The following is a 22,270-nucleotide window of genomic DNA, read 5'->3' on the forward strand; positions in this document are numbered from 1 at the left end:
CATGGGCAGGGACACCCCACACTAGATCAGCCTGGCCACAGCCTCATCCAGCCTGGGCTTAAACACACTATTTTACAGCATTGCATGGAAACTGCAGAGGCTTGGATAGGAGTTTTTGGTCTAGGTCTGTGGTGACAGGTTGGACTCGATGATCTTTGAGGTCTCTTTCAACCTTAGTGATACCCCCAGGCCTGGGGCCTCAACCACCTCCCTGGACAACCCATGCCAGGGCTTCACCACTCTCATGGGGAAGAACTTCCTCCCCACCTCCAGCTTCATTCCATTCCCCCTAGTCCTATCACTACCTGAGATCCTGAGAAGTCCCTCCCCAGCCTTCTTGTAGCCCCCTTCAGATACTGGAAGGCCACAATGAGGTCACCTCAGAGCCTTCTCTTCTCCAGACTGAAGAGCCCCAACATCACAGCAGCTTTTTCCTTGGGTGGAACAACCCACAGGGCATTGCAGAATGCCAGCTTGGAAGGGACCCCAAGGAGCAGCTGCTCCAAGCTGCTGCAATCCACTGGATTGAAGGCAAACAGCAACTCACTCTTGAAGTGTCTTTGAGGGCATGCATGGGATGGACCCAAGCGAAACAGTTTGTAGGGGGTTAACAATTCATTCTGCACTCACACCATCCTCTCCTTTCTGAGCTCACTGGGCAGCTTCAGTCTGTTAGCATGACACAGACAGGGGTAGGGGACAGAAAATACAACACCCTTCAGGAAGGAAAAGAGGGCAGAGACCTTGCCCTGATGTTTGGGAATGAGCAGCTGGCCCATCTGCCTCTGCACAGCCCCACAGGCACTGCTCTGGGAAACGCTTTGGAGCCGCTGCTGAGTGGAAGGAGGTGAGGCTGGGGGCTGCTGAGTGGAAGGAGGTGAGGCTGGGGGCTGCTGAGTGGAAGGAGGTGAGGCTGGGGGCTGCTGAGTGGAAGGAGGTGAGGCTGGGGGCTGCTGAGTGGAAGCAGGCTGGGGATGGCTGGCAAAGAACCTGCCCCACTTTGTTGCTTACACAGCAACAGAATTAACCACAGACTGGTTTGGGTTGGAAGGGGCCCCTACGGTCATCCAGCTCCAAGCCCCCCTGCCACAGACAGGGACCCCTCCTACCAGCCCAGGTTGCTCAAGGCCTCATCCAACCTGGCCTTGAACACCTCCAGGGAGGAGGCAGCCACAGCCTCCCTGGAAAACCTGTTCCAGCGTCTCCCCGCCCAGTACCTGCCTGCAGGAGCAGCCTGGCCCAGCAGCAGCGGAGGATCTCGTGGTGCTGCTGTTGGAAGATGAGCAGTGTGCATCTGCTGGGGACCTTGACTGTGGCACAGGAGCCGTGGAGCATGTTTGGATTTGCCACAAGGGAGGAGTCAGGACAAACAAGCTGCTCTGTGTCCAGATGGTTACCCTGAGCAGGAGGCTGCTGCACAGAATGGCATTTGTGTGTTCTCTGGTCCTGTGAGGGGGAGCAACCACAGACCTTTGACCAAAGCACCCTGACCTCAAGCTGCTGCCTCAAGCCTCTTCTATTCCCAAGGTGAACTGCAGAACCTACGAGAAACTGTCTCCAGAGTCGCTGTCTGTGCTCTTTAGCTCAGGGCACCACACTGCTGGCTGAAACCTTTCTGGGGGGTTGTTCATCTTTGTACCAAATGCTGCATGGAAGTAGCTCAATGAAATATTTACAGTGGCATCCACTGGCCTCTGTGGCTGGTTTGGGTCTCAAGCTTTGGCTATGCTCTGAGCACTCATGAGGATCCACAGTCCTTTGTGCCAGCAGGGTGACTGATGCCCGACGGTGGAGAAGCTGAAGGGCAGACCCAGAAAGGATCTCTCCTCCCTTGCCCAGGGTCTGGGGCTGGCCAGGGACACCATGTGTGGTGTCTCTAGCTGTCTTGAGGGCCAGCGAGCCCTTGTCTTCAGCTCAAGAGGGAACCAGCCTGGGTGGCCCTTGCACAGGTGTAAGGAGCCCCAAGCTGAGCTCTCTGGGCCCTTGGCTCGCTCTTGCCAGTGCTGCGACAGCAGCAAACCCCTCTTCCACCTGCCAGCTCCACCATCTCCCCTTCAGTTCCCCTCATCTTCCCTTCCCTGCTCTCTCCATCTCCTCTCCCCCCGGGCCCCTCCGTGCCCCCTCCCGGCTTGACCCCGCAACACCTCTGTGCCCCTCGGCCTCACGCTGCCCCCCAGCCCTGCTCGGTCCCTGCTCCCCCTCCCCGGAGGCCTAACCCCTGGGAGGCGCTCAGGGTCGCGGCTGCCCTCAGGGCGCCTTTGCCCCGGGCCGGTCCCCGTCATGGCGGCGGGCGCGGGGCCGGGGCGGGCAGCGGCGGGGCCGGGGCTGGCGGGGGCGGGGGCGGCGGAGGGGGAGGGGCCGGAAGGGGCTGTGCCGCCCGCCCCGCCGGCCGGGGACGGGGCCGTGCCGCGCCGGGGGTTCCGGGAGCTCGCTCGCCGCCCGCGGCCGCCCCCCGCCTCTCTCGCCGCGCAGCGCGGGTGCCCCCGGCGGCAGCCCCCGGGCTACCCCGCGGCCTGCGCTCCCGCCGGGGCTCTCCCGGGGCGTGCCCTGCCGCCCCAAGCCCGGCCCCCTGCGCGCGTCCTGCCGGGCCGGGCTCGGCCCCGCCGCCGCTCGCCCGGGCCTGCCCCGCGGGGATGCGGCCGCCCCGCTCCCCTCCTCCTCGCCTCTGCTGCCTGCCGTGCCGGAACCGGCCCCCCGGAGCGCGGCCCGGGCCTCGCACCCCAGCCCCGGCAGCGGGCTCCGCCTGAGGCGGGCGGCGGGACGGCCACCTGCGCCGGCACGGCGGCTCCAGCGTTGTGGCTTCGACGCCAGCATGGCTGCCCCGGCCCGGCCGGGCTGGCTCAGCGTGCGGCGGAGCTAGCGGCGGGGCGGCCGGCCCCGGGCTTGCGATGCAAGCGGGCGAGGCTTGAGGCCCCCCGGCCCCTTCCCTCGCCCCCGGCGGCGTGTGGAGCCTGCCCGGACCCCAGAGCCTCGCCTTCCGAGCTGCCATGGTTCCGCTGTGCTTCGTCCTGCTGGACCGCAGCCGTACTTGAAGCCAAATACGTGGCTCTTTGGCCTTTGCTAACCCAATGCTATGCAAAAGAAAAGGAGGAAAAAAAAGAGGAAACCTTGACCCTGGTCGCGGTGGGAATGGCTGTTCCCTGCCCGGGGTGAGCCCACGTGTGGTTTCTTGCAGGTGAGACGAACTAATTCTCCTTCACCCGGTGGAAGACAAACTGCGTGTGGCAGCCTGGGACTTGGGTAGCGCTTGGTCGTTACTGAGCGGTTGGGACTTTTACTCGTTTTGGGTTTATTTTATTGCCTAAAGTCACCCGAGGAGCCTCGTCGCCGTCGTCAGGAGTGTCGGAGGAACCTGTGCTTGTCTTAATTCTTCACCTCAAGTGACTTTATCTCGCAGCAGCCTTGCCCGCCTGAAGGACGTGCTCCTCCAAAGCTCCTGCTCAGCCTGGAAGATCAGGGACCACAGGCTTCATCCGACACTTCTCGTCCTGGGAAAGGCTGCCCAGAGTTGCTTTATGGGGCAGCAGCCTGGAAAAGTTCTTGGGGACCAAAGGAGGCCAAGTCTGCCTGCCCTGCACTTCATCAAGGGAGCAGGGAAGAAGGAGTCATCGAGGCATGGAGGCCCGCACTGCAATGTCTTCGTGGAGCACGGTAAGAGGTCTCTGTTGGCGCTTTTGGCGGGTGGGTGTGCTGAGCTGGACGCAGTGTGGGTTTGCTCAAGGGGTCGGCACGGGTATTGCTTCCTGGGAGTCCTCTTCCCCTCTTGCTGCTTAGCGCAGATCTGTGATTGTTGAAGAAGAAAATGGTTAGCTTGGGTCCAATCGCTTGGAGCCTGGGCAGAGGTTGTTGTACAACTGGATGCAAACTACGAGGAAGTGACTTCAATGTGGCACAAGTTTCTGATTTCACCTTTGGATGTGTGAAGTTTAAAGCCTTGGAAAGTGTTTCACCCGTTCTGAGTGGTCTTGTTTCACACCTGATGGTGATGCTCTGGTCAGGGACAAGTGTTCCTCAATTGTCTTTACCAAAGGGGCTCTGTGGAAAAAAACCTCAAGAGGCTTCATTTGGAGAGTTTGTGGATGCTGCTGTTGGGAAAAGTGGTTGGAATAAACCAGTTTCCTGTTAATTGGCTTAGTGCATTTACAGCACTTTTGGTTAGTGGTTTCTCCTGGCTGGTTAAACCTTCATCTCCTGCTGTGCTGGATTGAAGTGCTTGAGGCTAAAAGTGGCCAAGTCAGGGGTACAGCAGCCCTGTCACTTGCTGGTCGTCTGCAAATTAAGAGGGGACTGAGAATCCCAGGGAAGAAGGCAGATGAAAAGCTGAGCGGGACTCGGAGGTAGGGTTTGGAGCAGCTGAGCGGGACTCGGAGGTAGGCTTGGAGCAGCTGAGTGGGACTCGGAGGTAGGCTTGGAGCAGCTGAGCGGGACTCGGAGGTAGGCTTGGAGCAGCTGAGTGGGACTCGGAGGTAGGCTTGGAGCAGCTGAGCGGGACTCGGAGGTAGGGTTTGGAGCAGCTGAGCGGGACTCGGAGGTAGGCTTGGAGGCCGTTTCAAACGTTGTGGTTTCTTTCTTTCTCTGGAAGATAAAGCCCCAAGGAGCTGTGAACTGCAGACTGCAGCATTGCATTGTTTTTGCTGAAACTTTCTGGAGCAATCCTTGCTTTTGCTGAGTGCTTTGTGAGACTTCTGATCTTCCTGGAGAAGGCATCCTGCTGGCCACTGCCCGTGGCTGCAGAGTGGGGCTCTGAGGGAGCTGCCTCAACAGTTTTGTCCTCTCGAGGAAGTTTGTTTGTGAACAAAAGCTCCATCAGTGATTTCCCTGTAACTAGAAGCTGCAATGTTTGCTGCCTCTGAGGGCACAGAATAGCTGGTGGAGGAGTTTTGGTTCAGTTTCATTGGAGCTGGGCTGGCTTTCAGGCTTCCCCTCTGTTTCTAGCAGGGCCCAAGGAACTCTGTGCCGCGCTCAGCAGAGCCCCAGAGCCTGTGTGCCTGTTGCTGTGCTGCAGGAGTGTTTCGAGTTCCACCCATGTTACTTGTTTTCATTTCTCCCCTCTCTGTGTTTGTGCACTGAGGAAGCTGAAGGTGATAAAGGGAAGGTCAGAGACTGCAAAGGGCTCCCTTGGTCCTCTGCTGATAAACTTGCTGCTGGGTTTTTCCAATCCCTGCGTTGAGGCTCGCTGCGGCTGCTCCTCCACCCCCGGCTGGGTCGCTGCTGTTTCTACTTTGGCCAGGGTTTCAAGGTCAGCTGAGATACAATGAGAACATAAGTGTGAGCAGGGCAGCCTCCTGACTACCTTTGGTGTTGTGATGTAGCAGAAGAGGCAGGAATGCTGCTTTTTGATCATCTAACAGGCGCAGGCAGATGGCAACTTCTTGCTAGCACGACCTGGGGTCAGAAGATCCTAGCACTTCTGCAAAGAGAAATAGCATCTCTGATGTCCATAGCCCATCTGTCCACAGAGACCTGCCTGACTTGGCTTGGAAAAGGAGAAACTTGAAAGGGGACATGGAGGGCAGGACATCTGTGAAGAGAGCTGCAAAGGATCAGCCTCGCTTCCTCACACCAGGAAGAGTTTCTTCCCTTGAGTGTATGAGATGGGGCTTTGAAGGAGAGGCAGCAGAAGGCTGTACCACTGCTGGTACAGCTCTGCTTGCAGCTTGGGTTGCTCCTGCCCTGAGACACTGCAAAACCAGAGGGGACAGGGCTGGCTTGGGGAAGTTCCTGATTTCCCTCCTCTTTAGCTGACAGTTTGCCCATGCAGTACAGAGCCTCACATGCTTCAGTGGGCAGAACAGTACTGACTGTGTTGAGGCTTGGGTGTATTGATTGATGAGAAGCTCACCATGAGCTGGCAGTGTGCTCAGGCAGCCCAGAAGGCAACCATGACCTGGGCTGCAGCCAGAGGAGTGTGGGCAGCAGGGTAAGAGTGGGGATTCTGCCCCTTGCTGAGACCTCACCTCCAACACTGCCTCCAGTTCTGGTGTCCCCAGCAGGAGAAGGACACAGAGCTGCTGGAGAGAGGCCAGAGGAGACCACAAAGATGATCCAAGGGCTGGAGCAGCTCTGCAGGCTGAGGGAGCTGGGGGTGCTCAGCCTGGAGAGGAGAAGGTGCTGGGAGTGGGACATGATCAAACACACAAGTGTGCAGTTGGGGCAGTGTGGCTCTCCTGGTGTGGCTGTGTTTTGGTAAAGCTGTTTCATGACCCTGTTCCAGTGGCACCACTACCTGCTGAGCTCTCCTGAGGCTCATTCAGGTCTTCAGAGCACTGAGCACCTGGGTTGCCTCAGTGGTGTTGAGCCTTAGCTGAAGGGTTTAGTGCATGCCACCAGATGCTGCCAGGGTAAGGCAAAACAGCTTCCAAGGAAGTAATTCCACTTCTCAGGCCTGCACTCAGCAGCACTCAAAGCATCCAGAGGCTTCTGAAAAGCAAGGAGGCAACTGGCCAGGAATTGACTCTGCTGGTGGTCAGAGGGGCTGTGAGAATAATGCAGAAGGCTCTAAATTTGGTCCTGAGCTGACAATGGAGGAGTGCAGTCGGGGGGGGGGGGGGAATAATCTATGGGCAAGTTTTGGGTGGCTGTCTTTGTGCTGCTGCTTTCCCCACTAAGGGGGTTTGAGGGGCTGGAGTTCGTGCTGGGGTGGTTACCCTGGGCAGCAGAGGAGCCCTTGGTGGGACCTTAGAGATTTCATCCTGACACAGATGACTCCAAGCTCCTGCATTGTTTGCAAGCTTTAAATTGAGAGGCAGCATAAAGGCCACGTTTGCCTCTCCCCCTGTGCTGCTCTGGGCTGACAAATGGCTCTGTGGTTGCTGCCTTCTGGGAACATGCAGCTGAGAGGAAAGCTGCAATGGGCAAGACTGTGTCAGTCATGCTGGAGCTCACACCTTGTGCCTTCCCAGAGCATTAATCTCAGCAGAACTCCAACTTGTGAACAGAAAGCTCTGTTCCTGCAGGGCTCAGCTCTGAGCCCAGTGTTGGCAGCACTTCACTGGAGTGATCAGCAAGCCCCATGCCCTCTCCTGCTGCCTTGGGTAGGTGCTGCTGTGCTGAATGATGAGCAGGTTCCCTGGAGCACCTTAGGAGAGCAGCATCTCCATGCAGAAGCAGCCCCTGAAGGCTTAGGAGAAGTCAATTCCAATCAGCACACCCGGGGTGCTGAGGTGAAGGATTGATGCTGGGGTAGCTCTCAAGTGAGGTGGTGGAGTTGGTCCACAGCTTTGAGTTCCACTGACTGCTGTGGTGCTGCTGGCTCAGCAGCAGTGTTCTGAGGGGTGGAATCCTGAGCAGGGTCTCCAGCTGGGTGAGCTGAGGGGTTGAGAGTTACAGATCCTCTTTGCTGTGTAAATTGTGACTGGGAATGGGAACCATCCTCCCATGGCCACCTTGAGTGGGGGCTGGGTGTGACTTTTGATTTAACAATGCACAACCATGGTAAATAAATATCTTGAAATGGAAGTCTGTGAAATGATCCAGAGGAGTGTGGCCAGCAGGGCAAGAGAGGAGATGCTGCCTCTCTGCTCTGGGGAGACCCCACCTCCAATTCTGCTTCCAGTTCTGGTGTCCCCAGCATAAGGTATTTGAGGACAGCTCTAAGGGCCCCCTGGAGTCTTCTCTTCTCCAGGCTGAACCCCCCCCAGCTCCCCCAGCCTGTGCTTACAGCAGAGCTGCTCCAGCCCTTGGATCATCTCTGTTGCCTCCTCTGGCCTCACTTCACCAGCTCTGTGTCCTCCTCCTGCTGGAGACACCAGGACTGGAGGCAGCATTTGAGGTGGGGTCTCAGCAGAGCAGAGTGAGCACAAGAGATGTGCAGATTCATAGACAGGCTGGGGTTGGAAGGGACCTTAAAGGTCCACCTTGCCAGCCCCCTTGCAGCGTTGCTGGTGGAGCACCACCTCTGCTGGCAGCCTGCTGCTGCCCAGCAGCTCTGTGCAGTGCTGGCTGTCTGCATCCCAAGGAGGGAAAGACCCAGTTCCAGGAAGCTTTGTTGGTGTGTTTGTGCTGAGTGAAATGGTAGCCATCACCCTGTGGCTTTGGAATCTGCTCTGATCAGCTGGCTGGTCCAGAGCAGGTGGTGATCAAGCACTAGCAGAGGGTCTTGGGGTTGTTGTCCTTCCTCCTTCACCCACGCTGTGCAGTGCTCAGCTGCCCGGACCTGGGGATGACTGAAGTGAGATTCCCTCCATGTGAGAGCTGCTCCTGTAAGCCCAGGTGGTTACAGAGCCTTTCCCTTGGTCCTCAGGGCTTTCTTACTTCTCCATCTCTGCTTCACCAACTGCAAAACCTAAGAGCTGGAAGTGCTGTGCCACTCCTGATTCTGCTTCAGCCCTGGTTCGGTGTCGTTATCCTCGGCCTGATTGGAGTGGATTTCCTTCAGCAGCTCAGCTCTGCACTCTGGACTGAGGAAACTTCCTTCCTCCTCGGGCTGCAGATTTGGCAGCTCCCAAACTTTAATTTCCATCTCTATTAGGAGAGGCTTATCCCCAGCTTTTGAGATCATTGCTTATGTATCCAACTTCAATATGCTTTGCTATTAGCCTGGTTAATGCTGACATCTGCTGCACACCACATGCAGATCTGTGTTTATTGCCTCCTCCTGTAGCTCTTTTCATCACACAAAGCCTCTTGCTGTATTCTTTCCTGCTCCACTTACCAAGTACCAGTAGGTTTTGCTAAGAAGCTCCTCCACAAAACTCCCATCTAGGGTTGGAAGTTGTTAGGCAAGAGACCTAAGACTTGCTAAACTGCTTTTCAGTGTGCTGAGGTGGAAGGTGGTGATGCTGGGGAGAGGCTAATCCTTGTCCTGGGCACAAGCAGCTCTGTTTTGTGCACTAATCTCTGTGTTTAAGCAGTTCATCTCCTTCAGGATGAAGAGGTGGTGGCTGCTCGTGTGCCAGGCTTTCATTAATAGGTTGTGCTGGTTCTGCATTTTTATTTAGGGGTTTTAATAAGAAAGCTGTGTGAGAAGAGCAGGACAGGGAGGCCAGAGGAAGCTGCAGGGGATTAGAAGAGAGATCACCGCTCACAAGTGATCCTCTGAGCCAGCATTGCTTCGTTGCCCAGCAAACTCCCAGTGCTTTAAACTGAAGAGTTCCAATCTGAAGTTTGAAAGTGAGGAGCTGGCAGAGTCCCACTGCTGAGAGCTGGGAATCCTGAGGTTCATCCCATCCCTCTGATGGCCTCTGTGGCCCTGGGCAACTCATGAAGGTGCAGAAAGGTGCAAATGGCCTTGGGAACTCTTGCCCTGTTAGCTGTCATTTTAGGGTGAGGATGCTCATTGCTTTGGCACCCCCAGGTTTGGCTGCAGCTCCATCAGTGTGCTCCATCCACCTGCACTGCTGTGGGGGGTGGGCACTGGGGGTGTTGTCAGGTCTCATCTCTTCCTGTGGCACCAAGTGTTCTGGTGGTGTCCACCCAGGCTGGGGGCAGTGTTCAGAATCCCCCAGTCCTGCTGCAGTGATTGCTGCAGATGGGCTTTGCTTTCCTGTTCCATGGCAGGGGAGGGGGCTGCCTGCTGTCTGCAGTGTCTGTTGCTGGCTGGCTGAAGGGCACCAGTGCCCTCACTGCCACTGCAGACCTCCTGGGCCATTCTTGGGAGAAGCAGTGAAGTCTCCTTATGGAAAGCTCTGTTGTGGCCCTCAGAAGTCCATTGCTGCAGGAATGTGCAGAGCAGCTTCAGCAGAGGCCACAGTGACTCTTCTTGGTTCGCTTCTGTTGACTCTTGCCCTGCTCTGTGCTGACTGAAGACCACAGAACAGCTCAGGTTGGAAGGGACCTCAGAGCTCATCTCCTCCAGGGACACCTCTCCAGCAGCCCAGGCTGCCCAAGGCCTCATCCAGCCTGGCAGGAGGCAGCCACAGCCTCCCTGGGCAGCCTGTTCTGTTGGTGGTGTTGGGTGGAAGGTTGGACTCGACCTTGGGAGGCCCTTTCCAACCTCACTGACTGTGTGATTAGCTCCTCACTGTCACTGCAGGCTGTGCAGAGCCTGGGCCTGCTCTGCCAGGGGCTGAGGGCTGCTGATGCCTCCTGTGAGCGAGGAGCCTGCCTGATGGCTGTGGTGTCATCCCCACGCTCTGCTGTTACCTAATGAATAGCATTTCACAACAGATTATTAATCATTAAGGCTTTGGTTTCCTTGTGTGTAGTGAAGAATCAATACTGCCAGGTGCTGCCTGCCTTCAGAAGCCTCTCAGCCATTAGTGCCACTTCTCTGAGGCCTCCTGCTGCATTTATCTTCCAGACTGACTTCAGTCCCTACTTTATTCCTGCCACATCGACTCAGGACTGCTCCTGTGCCTTTCCAGGGCCTGAGCTGTGCCCAGGCTGCCTCTGCCTAAGCTCAGCCTTTGAAGTGCTGTCTGATCAGCAGCAAATCCTGTCTGCTCCAAGTCTCTCCTTTAAAGCTCATGAAGTACTGAAAGGCTGAATCTTGTTCTGCTCTGCTTTTCACTCCCTATTTGCATCACAGAGGGAGTGGTGGGCTTGGAAGCCAAGGAGAATGTGTAATGGAGGCTACAGGGAAGGAGATGCTCAGTGCCTGGCTTTAGGGTGGCAAAGCTTGCTGAGGGACAGGATTCCCCCTCTGCTGACCTGCTGTTTGCTCCCTGCCCATCTCTGCTGGAAGTGCAGGGGGACCTGGGCACACTCCCTGTGGTTTCCATCACACTGATGCTGGCTGGAGGGAAATTTCACTTAGTCTCCACATCCAGAACTTCCCAACACCTCCACTGGCCTCAGCAGGGTGTTGCAGAGAGCCCAAGGAGCTGCACACCTGGTGCAAGTGATGGCTTTTCCATGGCCTGCTTTCTTGTGGTGTGTTCCCAGGATGAACAATGCTGCTGGGCCCTGCCAGGGCTGCATGTGGCTGGGAGGGGACTGAGGAGATGGATGCTGTAAATGAGAAGTTGTTTGGGATTTCAGCTCTAGGGCCCCCAACACAAGAGGGACAGGGAGCTGCTGGAGTGGGTCAGAGGCTGCAGAACCTCTGCTGTGGGGACAGGCTGGGAGAGCTGGGGCTGTGCAGCCTGGAGAAGGCTCAGAGCTGCATTTCAGTTTCTGTAAGGGGAGCTGCAGGCAGGCTGGGCAGGGGCTGTTCAGAGGGGGCTGTGGGGATAGGATGAGGAGCAAAGGTTTGAAACTGGAGCAGGGCAGAGGTAGGTTGGACACCAGGAGGAGGCTCTGCACAGTGAGGCTGAGACACTGGCACAGGCTGCCCAGGGAGGTGGTTGAGGCTCTGTCCCTGGAGCCATCCAGGATCAGCCTGGCTGTGTCCCTGGGCAGCCTGCTGTGGCTGGAGCTGTCCCTGCTGCCTGCAGGGGCCTGGACAGGATGCCCTTGGAGGCTCCCTTGCAGCCCAGGGCACTCTGAGACCTTTGCAGTTGCATTTGTGTCCGAGCTGCCCCCTTTCAGAGGCCCTTTTCGGTGCTGTCTCGTTTAGGGTGACTCTGAGGGGCTCGTTCCTGAGCGCTGAGTTTGCTCAGTGCTGGCATGAGCGCTGGGTGATCCCCAGCCCCGGAGCTGTGCGCCGGCCTCTGGGCAGCGCTGATCTCGGCAGCAAGGCTGAGCGGCTCCCGGTGTCGTTGGCCGCAGCGGCCGCCAGGGGGCTGCTCAGAGCCCTCCCTGCAGCAGGAGGGGCTTGGGGACGGGCAGGAGCTCATGGCGGGGACCAGGGTCAGAAGTGACAGCCGTGGATGTCGGGAATAGAGGCTGTCGAGTCCTCTTAGTGGCTTTTGGAGGCTGCAGTCTCCCTGAGCTGGCTTGCTGATGGCAGCAGGAGGTTGGGAGGTGAGCTTTGCTTTTGCTGCTAATGGGAACCTCTTGCTCCCTGCCCTCCAGGCTCCATTTCAGACCATCCTTAATGCTCTAAAACAACAGAAGTAGCTCTCAGGGCTGTGTTCCTTTTCACTTAGTGCTGCCTTCTGCCTTTGAGCTTCTTCCTCTACCTCTTCTGTTATGCCACACTGACTTCTTAAGGTCCGGTTCTGGTGTCCCCATCACCAAAGGGACACAGAGCTGCTGGGTGAGGCCAGAGGAGGCTACAAAGATGAGCCAAGGGCTGGAGCAGCTCTGCTGTGAGCACAGGCTGAGGGAGCTGGGGGTGTTCAGCCTGGGGAAGGCCCCAGGGGGACCTCAGAGCTTCTGAGAGACCTCCCTTCTGAGAGCTGAAGGGATCCTGCAGGAAGGCTGCAGAGAGACTTCCTGAGGGCATCTGAGCCAGGCCAAGGGGCAATGGTTTGAAGCTGAGGCAGAGCAGGGTTAGAGGGGAGCTGGGGAAGAAGCTCTGCAGCAGGAGGGAGCTGAGCCTCTGGCACAGGCTGCCCAGGGAGGCTGTGGCTGCCTCTTGCCTGGGGGTGCTGAAGGCCAGGCTGGATGAGGCCCTGAGCAGCTGAGGTGTCCCTGGGCAGGGTTAGGGTTGGAGCAGAGGAGCTCTGAGCTCCTCCCAGCCTGAGCCATCCTGGGATTTTAATCCTTTTTAAATCTTAGGCTGTGTGGCCCTCTCAGTTTAGAAATGCAATGACTGCTTTGGGTTGGAAGGGACTTAACCCAAACTAATTGATGCTCTAAATCCCCACCCAGCATTTCTCAACAGGTTGAGGTCTTCCTGGTGAGGATGCTGAGGGAGGAGCTGTGCCCAGTATTCCTGTCTATCAATATCTGGAGGGTGGCTGCCAAGCAGAGGCTGCCAGGCTCTTTGCAGTGGTGCTCTGGGATAGGATAAGGGGCAACAAATGCAGGAGGCTCCACCTCACCGTGAGGAAAAACTTCTTGAGTCTGAGGCCCCTGGAGCAGGCTGCCCAGAGAGGTGGTGGAGCCTCCCCCCCTGGAGGCATCCCTGGGTGATCCTGCTTTGCTCTGGAGGTCCCTTCCACCCCCTAGCACTCTGTGCTGCAGCCTGTTGGAGTTCCTGAGGCAGCTGGTGTCTGACTGTCAGAATCGCTGCCAGGGAGCTCAGTGGGGAGTGAAGCTTCCATCGGGTCCTCCCAGCGCCCCCAAGGGCCGAGCTGGGATCCAGCACTGCTCTCTGGGAGCCAAACCTCTTTGGGGAGGGGGAGTTTTGCAGGGATGAGGATGATTTAGTGCACCTAGCAAAACAGTTTCAGCTCTGACTCCCCATGCCTGAGTGGATTTTTATTATTCTTTATTAGGTCTAAGCTCCCTTCACATCCTCTGTAAATCTGACAACACCTAATGTTCATTTCAGAGCAGCATTCTCCTCCAGCCAGAATTACTGCCACAGCTATTAGAGCCTTTGTTGTCTGCCTGCACCTCATGTTTGCAAATAACTCAGGGAAGCTTGAGTGAAAAACCTTGAATTAATGCCAGGCTGTTATTTCTTCTTTAAACATATCTGACTTGATGGCTGAGGAGATGCATTGTGAGTTCTGTGCAATCAAACCTTCTGTTAAGGCTGTTGATGGATTGCACTAAATGTGTTTGCTGTATACATTTGTTAGTTCTTTTCCTTCCCCCCCCTTGCAAAATGTGGCAGAGATTTAATACAGAATAGATGTCCTTTGCTGGAAATTCACTTGGAGGGAAGACAAAGCTGTTCCCATCCTGTGAGGCTGTTGAGCTCCATCTGGGAGCTGCAGAAGGCTTTGGGTTGTCTCTTGTGTCTCAGCAGAGCCTCCCAGGCTGAGGTTTGGGTGCCTGGGTGCTCCCCTGGGCCAGGTGTGAAGCAGGAATGGAGGTGATCACAGAAGGCAGTGTGAGTGGTGCTCAGCCCTTCACATTCCACATCACTGGGGGGGGGGGGAAAGAAAAAGTCCTGCTGGGGAAGCTGCAGTGTGATCAGAGCTGGCTGCCAGAGGTGCCTGGGGCAGGCTGGGCAGGCTGCAGTGCCGGGGCAGGCTGGGCAGGCTGTGGTACCTGGGGCAGGCTGTGGTGCCAGGGCAGGCTGTGGTGCCAGGGCAGGCTGTGGTACCTGGGGCAGGCTGTGGTGCCAGGGCAGGCTGGGCAGGCTGTGGTACCTGGGGCAGGCTGTGGTGCCAGGGTTGTTCTGCAGTGCTCACCAAGTACAGCTTGCTGAGGGCTTCTAGGAGCTCATCCCGGGGCTGCCAGGGTGATGGCTCTGGAGAGGGCCCAATCCTGACGGCTCCTACTGGTTAGCAAAACACACAGAGCTGAGCACACCTCCTTAGGTCACAGCATGGCTTGAGTGGGAGGGCAGCTCATGGAGTCCAACCCCCTGCAGCCAGCAGGGACGTCTGAACCCGGAGCAGGCTGCTCAGAGCCCCAGACAGTGTGACCTGGGCTGGGGCCTCTCTCACTTCTCTCTGGACAGCCTGTTCCAAGTGACTTCTGTCAGAGGGCTCACACAGCCAGGGCAGACAAGTCTCTTCCATCCTGTCTGTGCTTGTTACAGCTGAAGGTTTTCCCCAGCTCATTTGGACAGTTTTACTCCTTGTGAGAGAGGACAGGGACTGACTCCTTACAGCTTTGCTCTCCTGGATTTCTCCCTTTGGAAAGCCTGAGTGACACAAGGCTGCACCTCTGTTTCACACCAAAGCTGAAGATCCCTCACAGCTTCACAGCTTGCTTTGAGTTGGAAGGGAGCCTCAAAGGTCACCTTGTCCAACCCCCCTGCAGTCAGCAGGGACACCTCCACCTGGATCAGGCTGCCCAGGGCCACAGCAAGTTTGGCCTGAAATGTCTCCAGGGATGGAGCCTCAACCACATCCCTGGGGAGCCTGCAGCCCTCCAGCACCTCTTGGCTTACAGGCTCACAACGTTCTGAGCCCAGCACAGGGATGAATCAGAAGAGTACAGGTTGGGGGTTTGGAGGCAAGCACTTGAAATGCTCCTGCAGCTCTTGGGGGTGCTGCAGCTTTGCCTCTGCAAAGCCAAGGCCCTGCTTGACCTTGCACTGAAGCCCTGCTGCAGTGCTGAGAAGCCTGTCCTGAGGGTAACCTCCCTGAGCAGCAGCAGTGTGGCTTTGTAATCCTGGGCAAAACCAGAGGCTTTGGGGGGCTGGAGATGAAGAGAGTGATCAGGGCTGTGTTTAGCATCAGGTGAGGGTTCAGAGAGCCAGGAAATGTTAACATGAAGTGTTTGCCTTCCCCATGGGACCAGCAGCACAGAGCCAGGGAGGTGGTTTTGTTCTAATTGGATACCTTGGGCTGGCTTCTGCCCAGCCAAGTGAAGGTCTCAGTGTGCTGGCCAGGTCCCCAGTGCTCAGCCCTGCACAGCTACAGAGGCAGGAGGAGCCCCGAGGTGAAGGCTGCAGATTCCTCCCTGCTCTGCACTGCTTCCAAATTAGGCAGTGGTGGGCTTCAGCTGGACCTCAGAACCTGGTGATCTGCAGCCCCTGGTATGGAACACGTTGCTTGGCCAGCAGATAGCCCTGAATCACCCAGTGCTGGGGGTGCAGGCTGAGTCAGGGCAGTGAGGCTGGCTGATAGTGGGTGGATGTTGTGGCTGCAAGGGGGAGACTGCTGGTGAGCTGAGGCAGCTCTGCCTGCTGCTACCTGCAGTGCTCCGTTGGGCTGCAGCGTTTGGGCCATTTTACCTTCAAACGAGCCTGGAAAGCTCTGTGGCTGTCACTGGCTTTAAATTCCAGGGCTGGGAGGAGAGGAGCTCTGCTGTGGCTGGGAGGCTTTCATCTGCTGAAGCTGTGCCTCTGTGCTCGGGAAATGCTCCCCTAAGGCAACTGAGGGCCTTTGGGGAGGGGGACTGGGGGCTGGAGCCAATCAGGCAGGCAGCTGGGGCCTGAATTATTGAAGCAGTGCTGCTTGGGATGCTCAAAGTGGAATTGCTGGCAGCTGAATTTTAAAAATGTACCACTGGTGTAATTTTTAGAAGTCAAACTAACTGCATGGCAGTGAAGGTGCTCTGCTCCCCCCCGGAGACCTCCTCTCCACAGCCTTACACAATCGCCCTTGGCTCTGGGGCCTCTCTCCTGGCGTGGGGGTGTGCTGTGGCTGTGCCCATGGGCAGCTGCTGGGGGGGTGCTGGCCCCAGGTGGGCTCCTTGCCTCCATCAGTGATGCAGACTGAGACTGAGGGCACCCTCAGCAAACTTGCAGATGATAGCAAGCTGAGTGCTGGGGCTGGTGGATGGCGTCCAGAGGGCTCTGGGCAGGCTGCAGAGCTGGGCTGAGGACACTCTTGAGGTTCAGTAAGGCCAAGTGCAAGGTCCTGCACCTAGGTCAGGGCAATCCTAGATATCAATACAGGCTGAGGGTGATGAGACTGAGAGCAGCCCTGCAGGAGAGGACGTGGGGGTGCTGGAGGGGGAGAATCAGGAGTCATTAAGGCTGGAAAAGTCCTTTAAGATCCTGGAGTCCAACCATAACCCAGGTGCTAAGCTGTGCCCTGGAGCCCCTCAGCCATGTGTTTCTTGTAGAGAGCAATGAGCTCTCCCTTCAGCCTTCCCTTCTCCAGACAAAACACCCCCAGCCCCCTCCCCAGCCTCACTGCTCCTCTCTGGCCATGCTCCAGGACCTCAGTGTCCCTCCTATACTGTGGCACCCAGAACTGAACCCAGTACTCAAGCTGTGGCTTCAGCAGGGCCAAGTACAGGGGCACCATCACTGCCCTGCTCCTGCTGGGCACTGCTTTAGACACAGAGCCCCACCAGAGGCAGGGCTTGGTGCTGGCAGCTGCCTGTCTTCATCTCCTTGCACCGTGCGGCACCTTCAGCTCCTGCTGGGTACAGCTCGGCTGGCCTGGCTCCTGGTTCAGAGGCATCCCTGTGAGCTCCTGGCCTTGCTGCTGTTTTAATGCAGGAGCCTGGAACCTCTTCTGAAAGGGCTGGCTTGAGGAGCTGGCCTTGCCAGGGGCTGGCCTGGGGGTGTTTGCTGAGGTGCAGAAGGGAAGGCAGCTGAGGGAGGCAGTGGCAATGTGCTGGGGGCGGCTGGGAGCCAGCCTGGGCGGATCACAGAGCTCCTCTGGCTTTGCAGGGTAGTGTAGCACAGAGCAACTGTGACAAGGACCTTGGCTCCTGCTTTCCCTTCTGCCACCTACACTCTTCCTCCCACATCTGACTCCTGCAGAAATGAAGACTCTTGCTAACCAAAGCCAGACAAACCAGGGAGGAAAAGCAGCTCTTCCTTGGTGCCTGCTCTCAGCTCCTCTCATGGTGAGAATCACAGCCCTGCTTCAGCTGGAAAAGCCCTCTTAGATCACTGAGTCCAACCATCTGCCCAGCACCACCAAGGCCATATGGTTCTTGAACCCCTCCAGGGATGGTGACCTCCCTGGGCTGCCTGTTCCAATCTTCCCCTCTCCCACTTTTACCTCTTCCCTGAGCTGGAAGGTGCTGAGGCCACTTAAAAAGCCTCACAAATAAGCAGGTTCCTCCTTAGCTGTGAGCATTAACCCCAGCTGTCTGTTGCACCTCTCCCCAGAGCCATTATCTGAGCTATTATCTGGCACAGAGACCAGGAGGGGCAAAATATTCTGAGCATATTAGCAGCATTTCACATCTTGAAGTGATTTGTGCAGATTCCCCTCTGCTCAGACACTGCTGGTGGACAACAGAGGGAAGAATTTCAACCAGGACATTTGCATAGGTGCTGGGAAGCTTGGGGGGGGGGTGTGGGGGTGGTAAAATTAATTAAGTGTAATGAATTCTCCAGTGCAAGGATTTGCAACTGCAACCCAGCTCTCATTAGCTTCCACCTGCCAGAAAAGGCAAATTAAAACATCCATCAAATGTAGTGATCCAGGTAAAAAGTCTTGAGCTGCATTTTCAGTTCAGTAACAGCAATTACTGTGTCACCCTCCTCAGGTTGGGTTTGCTCCTCAAATGAGATCAGAAATGACTACAGCATGAACCCCTCCCTGTCCCCCCCAAACTCTCAGCAAAACTCTGAGCCCCAGCACCTGAGTGGCACCTGAGTCACTGACTGCAAGCCAGCTGCCAGGGAAAGGAAATGCAATGCAGGCTCTCAGCATTTCTGCTGCGAGAGGCAGGCCAGGAACATCCAAACAACAAATGCAGAGCTTGCCCTGGAGCAGAATTGTTCTGTGCTTCAAGTAGAAGTCAGGCTTTGAGAGGTGGGCAAACACATGGCAGGGCAGGGGGAAATCTTGGATGCTACTGAGACAAGGAGGTGCTGGCACTGGAAGTGCAGTGCTGGCTTTCAGCTGCTGAGCTCAGCTGGCACAGGAGCAGATTGGTGGAAGAGGTGGAAGAATCCTCAAATGGTTTGGGTTGGAAGGGAGCTCAGAGCTCCTCTGCTCCAACCTCCCACCCTGCCCAGGCACACCTCTCAACCAGCCTCAGCTGCTCAAGGCCTCATCCAGCCTGGCCTTCAGCACCCCCAGGCAGGAGGCAGCCACAGCCTCCCTGGGCAGCCTGTGCCAGAGTCTCAGCTCCCTCCTGCTGAACAACTTCTTCCTCAGCTCCAGTCTGACCCTGTGAGCACTTCTGCCTTGGAGGGGCTGGGCCAGGGCTAAGAGCTGAGCTGAGCTGCTGGCAGCCACACTGCAGTCTGTGGGGCTAGGGCTGGATTCTGTGAGCAGCTGAGACCTGTTAGCAGTAAGCAAATGACCTCCTCCTCCTCCTCCTCCTCCATGGGGCCTTAAGTTCTGCTTTAAGCAGGACTCGCTTGGCTGGCAGTCGGTGTGCGAGGGATCAGAGGCCAAACACCCGGAGATGCTCTTCTGATCTAGTTGAGGATGCTCCTGCTGACTGCAGGAGGGGTAGGATTGGATGACCTTTGGGGGTCCTGGATGACCTTTGGAGGTCCTGGATGACCTTTTGGAGGTCCTTCCAGCCCAGACCATTCTGTGATCCTCTTGGTCCAGGGCTGCCCAAGCAGGCAGCTTCTGGAGGGCGATGCTGGTGTACCTCAGTCGGGTTTGGGGGAATGAATGAGTTGAGCACACTGCTCTCTGCAGTGATGTGATTTGTTTGTGCTCCTGTTCATTTATTCCAAGCTGCTGCACCTTCCCTGGGAGAGGTTGTTAACTGCTCTGCTAATGGCCACCAGCACTCCTTTAATTCCTGCTAATGAAGGCAGCAGCGAGCGGCGGAAGCGTTACGGAGGCCCTCGGAAAGGGCAGGCAGGACTCCCCCCAAATTTATTGCCACAGGCTGCTGCTTGAAGAGAAAATTAATGGTAATTGCTTGGAACAGGCAAGAGAAGGATGATAAAATGTCCCCAGACATGGGGTGGAATAAACCCCTCCCCCAAGTGCTATGAACCAAAATCTCAAGGCTTGCAGGTGGCCTCCTCCTGGCTTTGAGCTTTTGTAAGCCTTCAGATGTTTTAAGCTTGAGGAGGGCAGGTTGAGACTGCAGGTGAGGAAGAAATCCTTGGCAGTGAGGCTGGGGAGACACTGGCACAGGTTGCCCAGGGAGGCTGAGGATGTCCTCTCCCTGGAGGTGTTCAAAGCCAGTTTGGACAGGAATCAGCCTGGTCTAGCAGAAGGTGTCCCTGCCCATGGCAGGGGCTTGGGACTAGATGGTCTTCAAGGACCCTTCCAACCCAAAACCAATCTGTAAGGAGAAACTTCTTTAGTGTGAGGCTGCTGGAGCCCTGGAGCAGGCTGCCCAGAGAGGTAGGTTGTGGAGTCTCCTCCTCTGGAGACTTTCAAGCCCCATCTGGATGTGTTCCTGGGTGCCCTGCCCTGGGTGACCCTGCTCTGGGAGTGGGGTTGGACTCCATCCCCAAAGGTCCTTTCCAACCCCCAGCATCCTGTGGTTATGTGATGTGCATGTCTGCTGCTGCCAGTGCCACCAGTGTTCCCAGTGCAGCATCAGCAGGCTCTAAGCAGCATCCTCCCAAGACACAGCAGGGAGGAGCAGCCAGGCAGAGAGGGTGGCAGAAGAGCAGAGTGAGTGGGCAGGGCCCCTCTTGCCCTTTACATGAAGGGGCAGGAGGAAGGCAGACAATTGCCAGGAGCAAGCTAATGCCTCTGGGAGCTGCAGAGCTGACCCATGAAGGCAAACAAGATTAAGTTTGCTCCTGGTTTCTTGTTTGCTGTTTGGGGCAGACAAAGCCCCTCTCAGAACACTACCATTTTTCATGCCAGCTTTGACCATCTTAAAACCAGTGAAAGAGAGGATCAAATCCAATTTCTGTCTTCTAAATCCCTGGCAGGGTCACCTGGCAAGTGCAGCCCAGCAGCTCTGCTAGCAAGGCACTAAAAAGTTATTATTTTCCTTTCTGAGCAAGGATTTGAGTCCCCTCAGCTCCACAGCAGGATCTCCCTAGTCCAGGGGAACACAAAGCAATCAGCCAGGCTGCAGCAGCATCCCATTTGGAGGTGGACAATTGCTTCTCCAAGAGAAAAAGCAACAATTTGGTAAAGACAAAAAGGCAGACAAAAACCAGGCAGATATTAAAGAAAAGGGGGGGGGGAGGAAATCAGCCTTAGCAGGCTGGAGGACAAAAGGTGATCAGCTGCAGGGTGAGAGTGGGGAGGCAGGGGATGCACTGCACAGAGGAGCAGTGGCTGCAGGTGGGCATCTCCCAGAGAGGGGCACACAAGAGGGGCTTCATCCTTCCCCACCCTCCTGGAAAATCAAAGCCAAATGAGCATGCTCAGCATTCTGCAAAGCACTGAGTCACAGGTTGGAAGGGACCTCTGGAGATCGTGGAGGCCAAGCCCCCTGCCCAGCCAGGGGCACCTAGGGAGGGCCACACAGGAAGACATCCAGGTGGGCTTGGGATCTCTCTCCAGAGATGGAGACTCCACCACCTCCCTGGGCAGCCTGCTCCAGGGCTCTGTCCCCCTTACATCCACGAAGTTCCTCCTCATGTTCAGATGGAACTTCTGCTGCTGTAGTTCGTGCCCAGGACCCCTTGTCCTGTCCCTGGGCACCACTGAACAAAGCCTGGCCCCATCCTGCTGCCACCCTCCCTTGCAGTATTGATCAGCATTGATGAGATCCCCCCCCTCAGGCTGCTCCCAAGTCCCTCCAGCCTTTCTTCACAAGGGAATTTCATGCAGTCCTGGTGATGAGCTCCTGTTCTGGGGTCACTTCCCTGCTGGCAAGCAGCAGCCTGGCTAATTCTTGCTGTTTTCCTGCCCCAGCTCCTGCGTGCAGCCAGTAAGGCATCAAACACAGCCAGCCAGCAGCCCTGCCTCCAGCTCCAGCCCTCCTGCTGCCCGCTGCCCCTTCCCTGCTGGGGTGAGCTGCTGGTGCTGGGGCAGATCTCTTCCCCTTTGAACCATGCTGGAGGCTTTTGTCCCAGGCTTGGGAGACTTCAGGGGGCTGCAGCTTGCAAATGGTTGCCCTTGTGCTAATGAAAGCTAAAAATTGTAATAATATCTTTATGGGTTTGAAACAACCTCCTGCTCTTGCCCTGCTCTCCAGTAATGCAAACCCATCCAGCCCCTGACATTTGATCAGGAGCTCAGGCAGCTTGCTAATGGCTTTCTGATTGTTCTCCTGGTCCATTCTCCCCCTGATGAATGGTGCAGAGTCGGCTCTGGCAGTCTGGGGAGCTGATAAAAGCACTTTGCCATCGTGTCATTGCCTTTCTCCCGGAGAGGGGAAGAGCAGATTTCCTCTGCTGTCCCAACGGCTTTGCTCTCCTGCTCAATTAGAGAGATATATAGAGGAGCATCCTCCCTATTTGAAGCTGAAATTAGTTTTGCAGCTTAGATGAGGTCGTTCCTGGGAGGTTGGTGGAATCCCTGCTTGCTCTGGGGAGGCTTGAGCAGGCAGGCAGTGGCATTACAGAGCTGGCTGATGCAGGCTTTCTGGTGGGGGGAGTTTCTCTGCCTCCAGGGCAAAACCACCTTCTCACGCCAGACCTCATTTCAGGCAAATGTAGCCACAGCTGCCTGGGGGCAGCACATAGAGTCCCCTCCAGAAGTGTCCTTAGTTCAGTGAGGCCACAGCTTGAGTTCTGGGTCCAGTTCTGGGTGTCAGGCAAGACCCTGAGGTGCTGGAGCATGTCCAAAGAAGAGCAACGAGGCTGGTGAGGAGTTTGAGGAGCTGCTGAGGGAGCTGGGGTTGGTTAGGCTGGAGAGGAGAAGGCTGAGGGGAGACCTCGCTGCTCTCTGCAGCTCCCTGGAAGGAGGTTGGAGTGAGGCTGGTGTGGGTCTCTTCTCCCATGTAACCAGCAATGGGGTGAGAGGAAATGAGCCTGAGCTGTGCCAGGGGAGGTTTAGGTTGGAGGTGAGGAAAGGTTTCTTTGCTGCAAGAGTGGTCAGGGGTTGGAAGAGGCTGCCCAGGGAGGTGGTGGAGCCCCCATGCCTGGAGGGGGTCAGGAAGCTGTAGATGTGGTGCTGCAGTGTCAGGGCAGCTGGGTTACACTTGGACTGGATGAGCTTAGAGGTCTTTGCCAGCCTTAGTGATTCTGCTGTGG

At 56.5% G+C, this 22,270-nt stretch overlaps 1 protein-coding gene across 1 annotated transcript in view; it reads left to right on the forward strand.

Moving 5' to 3' along the window:
- The first annotated feature begins 2,434 nt into the window (after window positions 1-2,434).
- Window positions 2,435-22,270, forward strand: part of ABL1 (ABL proto-oncogene 1, non-receptor tyrosine kinase) — a 78,097-nt gene continuing 58,261 nt past the window's right edge. The window contains exon 1 of the mRNA XM_054174207.1: window positions 2,435-3,651. Coding sequence (XP_054030182.1) covers window positions 3,516-3,651 — 136 coding nt within the window. The 5' untranslated portion in view covers window positions 2,435-3,515. The remainder of the gene's footprint in view (window positions 3,652-22,270) is intronic.

The sequence above is a fragment of the Dryobates pubescens genome, chromosome 29, assembly GCF_014839835.1.
Source record: "Dryobates pubescens isolate bDryPub1 chromosome 29, bDryPub1.pri, whole genome shotgun sequence".
NCBI lineage: Eukaryota > Metazoa > Chordata > Aves > Piciformes > Picidae > Dryobates > Dryobates pubescens.